The following is an 8,179-nucleotide window of genomic DNA, read 5'->3' as shown; positions in this document are numbered from 1 at the left end:
GCGGCTATAGATGAAAGGAAAATGTTCGAAAACAAAAATATTCAGTCAAAGTTGCCAAAACCTATTTTTCATTTCATTTATATGATTCTAGTATATTAATATTATAATTTCTCATACATATTCTTTATTAAATGAAAACAATATCATATCATTATCATTTATATTAGTTTATTCTTTTTTTAATGTGTACACATTGATTTCTTTTGAATACTCATTTATGTTCATAAAATAGAAACAATAACTAACTGAAATATAACACTAATTAAAATGTGAGACTCACTTTATATATATACAAATAATAATATATACAACAACCTTTTTTTAAATCAAACATCATTCTCAAAAATCTCTAATAGAGAATACCATGTTCCTGAAACAGCAATAACAAATCCAAAAAACATAATTAACCCATCTCTTACCACACACTTCAAACCTAATTCCTCTTTAAACACAACTAAGTGAAACAAAGCAGGCATCACAAAACTAAGAATAACACAAACACTACTCCCAACAAGAGATAGAAAATCTGTAAAATTAGGTACAAAAATTGCTACCAAACTTACCCCTAACACCATCAACCACCTCATCCACAAACAATACCTAGAATCACAAAACCTACCCTCAATAACCTCATAAACAGGATTCATCATCAATGGAAAAGTGAAGAACAAATTTATGCAAAGACAAAATTGCACCAAATCACTAATTAGCCCTTGCCCAAAATTTGTAGTTATAATCTCTTGTGTCTCATCACCAAAAGCAAAGTAACCTAATGCACCAAATGAACCATATAATATGGAAATTAACATCATTGCCAAACCCAAAACATCACCAAACTTTTCCTTATCTTTGGCCTCAGATTCCAATGGTAAAACCATCCCTATTCCTTCAAAAGCATAAACCGCGACACCAATACCGTAGAAGAACATAGGGAATCCACCAAAGGCCTTCAAATTAGGCCTATTCTCAAAGCATATGAAGACATCCTCAATCATTACAACACTTTTCGCCGCGAAATCAACAATATCTGCGAAAATGCTCAAAGGAGCCAAATGGGTTAGGGTTGGAATCGCATTTAGGGCAAGCTGAAATGGGAAACAAGCCCAATGGATCAACACCTTGGGCGTCAAACCAAGAATTGAATCATATTTTGAGAGGTAGGCGAGAGTGGTCGATACGAAAATAAGATAACCAACACAGAAACTGAATTGCGAAAGCACAATCATCAAATCCACAAACGATTTGCCAGAGGGTCCCCATATAGCATAACCTAAGTCACCAAATGAATTGATTTTCGAAGATCCTCTGGAGATAGTGTGGGAAAAAGATGATTCGAGCTTGCGTCGCGTTTGGACGAGGAGTATCATGCAATAATGTGTGAAAAAGCCCACGGTAAAAAGCATAATTAGCCCTAATATCCAACCGGTTTTTTTGAAACAATAAGGAAGGCCAAGAACACCTGCACCAACAATGGCTATGAAAATATTTGCAAAGGTTTTGGTTTTGGAGGAAAGTGGTTGATAATGGCCACCCAATAGAGGAGTATCTTCATTTGGTGCTGATGATGATGAAGACTTTGTACGATTCTTCTTTTGAAGCCCCATTGCTTTGAATAATGATGGGATCAAATTCAATGATATGATGTTGTATCTTATTATGAGGTATAATTATGTAGTTAAAACATGCATGCATTCTTCATAAGAGAAAGAGATTATGTGAAATGTGAATCAAATTTTGGCACATGCTAATTTAGTAGCTTATTTTCTTAAACAATAGACAAATGCTATTATTGTAGTAAAGCATTATTGAGGTTGAAGAAAGGAGAATATTGGATTTGGATTTGATGGTATATATGTTAATTATTGTCTAATTTTGTTATTTAATATAAAATAAACTAAAACCTTTTTTTATTTTCTTTTGGTACAAAAATTTGAAGAAAAAAAAAGTTTAGTTGAATTACTTACTAAAATGATATGGTATGCATATTATTTTTTGGATAAACAAATGACGATGAGTTACATTGCTTTGTTTGATTCAACAATTATTTATATTTTTTGTATCTAAAAATTTGGTCTCCTAAGTAGTGTGATATGTCTATCTAGATTTATTTGTTTTTTAAACTGCGTGTATCACAATTTTTTCAATTAAAATAATAATATAAAGTCAAATTAAATAATAGGTGTTTATATTGCTAATTGACATTCATATAAATCCTTGTCACAAATGAATTATATTGAATTCTTAAACTTATATATTTATTTTGATGTTAACTTTTCTAAATATAATGAATGAAAAAAATTTATATTTTAAACTATATTAACATTCACATGCATTTCATTCTCTAAGTGTAAAATGAAATTTCTTAGAAATAATATTTTAACATTTACTATAAATATTGTTCAAATTAACATAAAACAAACAGAAGTAACACTTGTTGGTTTTTTAATATAAAAATAATTTTTTTCTACTTGATGCTTCAATAAGTTACAAGCGATATCAAATTCTGTTAGTATTTTTTTTTCTATGGTATCTCTTAATAATCTAACAAGCTAAATATTAATTTATTGATTAATAAGTTGTTGTATATGTATAAGATGAAATTTAAAATATTTTATAATACTTACTTAAATAAACTAATAAATTAACTATTAAACTAACTCAATTTAATTGATTAACATTTAAATAAGCAACAACCATTTTACTACTGATGGTACTAACAGAAAATGACATGGCACGTTAAAGTATATTTTAATACATAAAACGATGTCATTTTTTTTGTAAGCTAGCCCAACAAATAAAGGCTTAAACCCGACCCACCAGCCCAAAAAATCCCACCCATTAGCCATCTTTTTCTTTATTGATTTTCTTTCTTTTTGATTCTCTTCCTGAACACTGAAACTCCATAGCAACTAGCTCTTACCTGAATAGCCATGGATGTCATTCTTCCCTGAAACTCCATAACCACCACAGCACTGTTTCCCTGGTCTTCATCACTGCATCGCTCAATATTCCATTCTGCCTTTCCGGATATGTACCGTGCCGCGCCACATTCTATGCTATTTATTCTTATGCTTGCTCTTCTAATAGCCAGTGGCTAGGCGGTTTCTTTGGTTCTTCTAGAGATCTGCAACTCTCTCACCGAGCTCCGCCAATTCCTTCCCCTTATCCTCAAGAATGACTTCTACCACTAGCACTTGTTTTGCAAGCTCGACAGCATCTCTGAAGCCTCACATGCCTTTGACATTGTCAACGACCACGACAAGCTCGATATACTTTACCACACCATGCTCAAAGAATATGCAAAAAATTATTTTCTGCTTGAAGCCTTGAGATTTTACCGTAGGATAAAGTCTGATAGGTTAATTAAGTATGATGTATATAAGATGTTTGATAGAATGCCTCATAGAAGATTTTATCATAGAAGGAGATGACAGAAGGACTAATAGAAGAGATGACGGAAGGACTAACGCGATCAGGTCTGTTATCTTTGGGAGACGAATTTGATTAATTTATTTTTTAATTTGAAATTGAAAATTTTAATAATATAATAGAGATCAATATTAACTACCATTTAAAACTTTTAAAATTATACCTTCTAAAATTTTGGTGGTTTAAAACTGTCGTTAAATATTAAAATAATAAAACTATAATAAAAACTATTCATTTAGCGATTGTTTTCAACCGACACTAAATATAACACAAAAAGCCACTCGAATAAGTGTTGCAGATTAGCAAATGTTTCATTAGTTTAAAATCATTACAAATTATTTAGGAACATTTTTTATCTACAGTTGTCCAAAACCGTCGCTATATGTAATGATGATGATGCACAAATAAACAATAATTTTATAGTTGTTGTTGTGAACAAAAATTAACGACAATTAAAACCATTACTAATAAATAGCAGAAAAACTGTCAAAAAATGTTTTATTGAAATGGTTCAACATTGTCAAATCTCTTAATTTAAAACTAATTGATAACTAATTATGCTTTTTGTTTTTTTTTTTTTATAGTTATAATTAAGCTAAAGAAGTACAAAGACTAAAGGACAATACAACAAGAACTAAATCAATTATAGTGTTATATAAAAAGGTTTACTACCAAATCAATTATTTATTCTGTATGTAACCATTAAATTATAACTATAGACAGCTAGATAACGACTCAGATAAAAATGTTTAAAATAATTTTTATACAAAGATAATAGTTAAAATATATGGTTAAATTATTTATTATATTTAACTAAACTGTTAAATTGACATAATATATGTACATATCTTAAGTATATATTATCTTTCCATAAAGATTATTTTGATCATCTTCATATAAATATAATAATCCCTTTATATATACAAACAACATTCTCTTGCAAAATTGAATGAAGCACTAACTAGTTAATTAATTAATATATATTTGTGAGAAAAGGACAAATAAGTCCCTGACCTTTTGTTCTGTGAACATTTTCGTCCTTAACCATTGAAAAATACATTTAAGTCCCTGACCTTCACAAAATTTGGACAGATCAGTCCCTAACGAAGACATTTGGACGGATCAATCCCTGACGGAGGTATTTGGACGGAAGGACTGATCCGTCCAAATTTTGTGAAGGTCAGGGACTTAAAAGTATTTTTCAATGGTTAGGGACAAAAATGTCCGCGGAACAAAAGGTCATGGATCTATTTGTCCTTCTCTCTATATATTTAACTTGTGGCATTGATCAAACCCTTGAGAACGTCAATGGCTTCAGCTGAAATACTCCTCCTCTTATGTAACCTGGAGATGATTTCAATCTTAGGAGGTGGATCCATGGAGAAACAAATGACCAAAACAGTGAGATTGTCACATGCATTGCGTTGAAGTGCTTCAGAAACAAGAGCTCTTGCACATTCCATTGGATCATTGTGTTTCATCAGCTCTTTTCTCACCATTGTCACAGCATATTGGCTACTCATCACATCCCATAATCCATCACACCCCATTATTAAGAACTCATCTTCTTCTGTTAATACAACCTCTTCTAATTCTGGCTCTGAGCTTAATGGGCACATTGAATTACCTGTAATAATATATATATGTAAGAAATTTTGGAAAATAATGAAAATTAATTATCCACTGTGCCAAAAAAATAACATTGATTTTTTTTTGGCACAAGAGCCTCGTTGTCCTTTCGAGGTAATTATCAGGGGTTGGGTGGGATATTCACTCAATGTATAATAGAGCCTCTCTTTATATGTATAATTGTAAATGGTAACGCATGTTATGGAGACAAAAACAACAGGCAGAACTTGTTCTAAATAAAATAAATTTTGATTTTTTTTTTTACTAATTTTTTTTGTTATCAAATATTTTCGATTGTAAATGTATGTATACAATACAAATGAAAATGATGATATGGAATAACGAACGCTTTCTTAATAATATTTTTATGAGTAATTAGGGTAATAAGGATTTTAGGGTTTTACATTACGATCACAATTACACTTGCTATCACAATATTGTGGTTGTAATATCTATACTGAATTAAATTTTTGGGGGGAAAAATAAATTTATGGCATATATAATATTGGAGTTTTTATGAACAAAAATAAAATAAAATTCAATTCTTCCTATTCTTAATTTTCTAAACAAAAAATAAAATAAAATAAACACAATTCTAACTTTTCTAAAAAATATTGAGCTCCTCTAACTATTTGTGACTAAGCTTGTTGTAACTACACAAAAAAAAATTCTTAGAATTAATAAATCATAGAGAAGATATAAAGAAAATAAAGTTCAAAGAGAAAATTTCAACTTCCTTTAATATAATTCATTGCAATTTTTTCAGTTGTATTAACTACTATACATTATTTCACTCTAAGTAATTCTATTAATTGAATTAAGCATGTTATATACATATTACTACTTTATATTAAGGTTTAATTATTCTCTCCATTCCTATAGTTTATCAAATTTTTAATTAGATTTTTATACTTTTTTTTTTTCAATTGAATCACTATATAATATCAAATTTTATAATTAAATTTCTGTCGTGACAAAAATGTTAGAATTAACGGAATATTTTATTAAACAAAACGAATATACCTAACACTTAGTTACTCTATTAATTCTAATATTTTTATCATAGTATGAACTTAATTACAAAATTTGATATGATATAGGGACCTAATTAAAAAAAATATATAGAAACCTAATTAAAAATTCGATAAAACTATAAGAACCGACAAAATAATTAAACCTTATATTAATTACCTTTGTAACCTTTGATGTGCCAATCCCCAAGAGCACGTGCCACTGATAGTTGTCCATTGAGGTATCCATCATAGATCACACCACCTAGTTTCTCAATTCTTAATCTTTCAGAAGTGCTGTTTGGCTTATGATCTTTGGAAAGTTCTATGGCTTTACCTCTTTTTCCCATTACGGCACGAGAATCCCCCACATTGGCAACTATCAAGTCCCTAGAATATGGAATATTCTAGATAGTAGTTAGATGATACATTTTATTAGAAGTAGCAATAAGTGAGTGCAACATAACATGATTGATTAATAGACGGTGAAAACTCAAGTGAAGTCGACTTTACGTAAAATTGATACTGAAAGTCGTTAGATAATTTAACTGTTTTGACTGAAATTTTATCTAATGACTCTCAGGTGTCAACTTCACGTGAAGCCGACTGCACCTGAGTTTTCACCTTAATAGATATATAATTGTTAATGCATTTTTTTATCGGCTTTAATTTTTGGTATGACAGCTTCTATAATCTAAGAATTTAAAGGTCAATATCTTTATTGATTTTTTAAAAAAAAAATTAACATAAAATAAATAAAAAAAACAATTAAAATTTTTTTATTGATTTAAATTTTTGAAATTATGATTGTATGACATGATATCAAAGTTTATATAACTTCAAAATTTATAATTCGATTCTTGTTATAAAAAAAATTAATTTTATGCAAAGCTCACCCAAATTTTCAAAAAAGATATTTTCGTATGAAGTTGCATGATAAATATATAATAATTTATGTACCTCTTTTTATCGGTTTAAATTTTTAAAATAAGTGATTTCATCGCAACAAAAAATTAATCACATTATATATATATGGTACTAACCTTTCCAAAATAAGGGCAACAATTGCTGTGGTGCCTGAAGAACTATCAAGTGAAGTAGTATCTGCAAATGCATGATCCACTTTCACAAATGCACTCTTAATAGCTTTCTTAATGTTGGATGGAAAATGTGAATCTTCAACTATTAGCTTAAGAATGTTTATTTTGGTAAATGATGCCGCATCAATTCCTCCATGCCCATCAAATACCTATAATTATTAATAATAATGCAATAACTCACTAAGTATCTAGGAATCAAGGTAGCGTTTGTTTTGAGGTATTGGGACCGAAACTAGGAGACTGAGACTCAATATCATGTTTGTTGGTCTAGAAATTGGTATTAAAATTTCGGATTTAGATCCTCTAAAGTTTGAATTTTACTTTAGAGAGTAGAGTGTGATCTTCTACCCTTGAATAGTTTCTCTTTCATATTTATTCTTGGTCCCACCTATGAAATAAATGGTGAGAGATCACACTTTACTATCTAAAGTGAAATTCAAATTTTAGAGAATTCAAATCCTAAAATTTCAGTCACTATCCCTAGAATTTTAGTATTTCGATACCTTTAAAAAATGGGAACACATGGGATTGAAATTTTTAAAAATGGAGACTGAAACTTTAATAACATTTTATATTTAAAATACTCCAATTTTAATTAATTAATTCCAACTTCATCATTTGTGCAAATTAAATTAGAGCTTCATTTTTATTTCAGTCTCTATCTTCTATTTTATACCAAACACAATATTAAAACTTATTTCAATCTCTGTTTCTCAATCTCAGTCTCTCAGTTTCTGTCTCTTTTCCAAACGCTACCTAAGACTTACAAATATATCGCTAGAGAACCCATGCCACACCATTAGAAAAAAGTAAAAAACAAAAAAAAATGAAAAATAAAAAACTTATGCGGAAAAAATACTTATATATATATGTTGCTAGCTAAAAGTTCTATTTGAAATCATTTTCTTGTGAATAGTACTAAAATTGTCAATCGGGCAGCTTATTATATGGCTAGAAAAGAGTTTGTAAATTGAAAAAGAAAATTCACATATTTAATTTAGATCATTTTTT

The 8,179-nt window shown here is 29.2% G+C and overlaps 2 protein-coding genes across 2 annotated transcripts in view; both read right to left on the bottom strand.

Annotated features, from left to right (window-relative positions):
• On the bottom strand, positions 306–1,702 carry LOC107619874 (amino acid transporter ANTL1). Its single transcript, XM_016322111.2, has one exon. The coding sequence runs from the start codon at positions 1,602–1,604 to the stop codon at positions 327–329; it is 1,278 nt and encodes a 425-aa protein (XP_016177597.1). The 5' UTR covers positions 1,605–1,702; the 3' UTR covers positions 306–326.
• LOC107619873 (probable protein phosphatase 2C 47) overlaps positions 4,319–8,179 on the bottom strand; it is a 4,706-nt gene continuing 845 nt past the window's right edge. Inside the window, exons 2-4 of the mRNA XM_016322110.2 lie at positions 7,112–7,317; positions 6,250–6,458; positions 4,319–5,056 (exon numbers count right to left, since the gene is read on the bottom strand). Coding sequence (XP_016177596.1) covers positions 4,701–5,056; positions 6,250–6,458; positions 7,112–7,317 — 771 coding nt within the window. The 3' untranslated portion in view covers positions 4,319–4,700. The remainder of the gene's footprint in view (positions 5,057–6,249; positions 6,459–7,111; positions 7,318–8,179) is intronic.

This window comes from Arachis ipaensis, chromosome B10 (genome assembly GCF_000816755.2).
Source record: "Arachis ipaensis cultivar K30076 chromosome B10, Araip1.1, whole genome shotgun sequence".
NCBI classification, from domain to species: Eukaryota; Viridiplantae; Streptophyta; class Magnoliopsida; order Fabales; family Fabaceae; genus Arachis; species Arachis ipaensis.
This window is presented reverse-complemented; position numbering and strand designations above follow the sequence as displayed.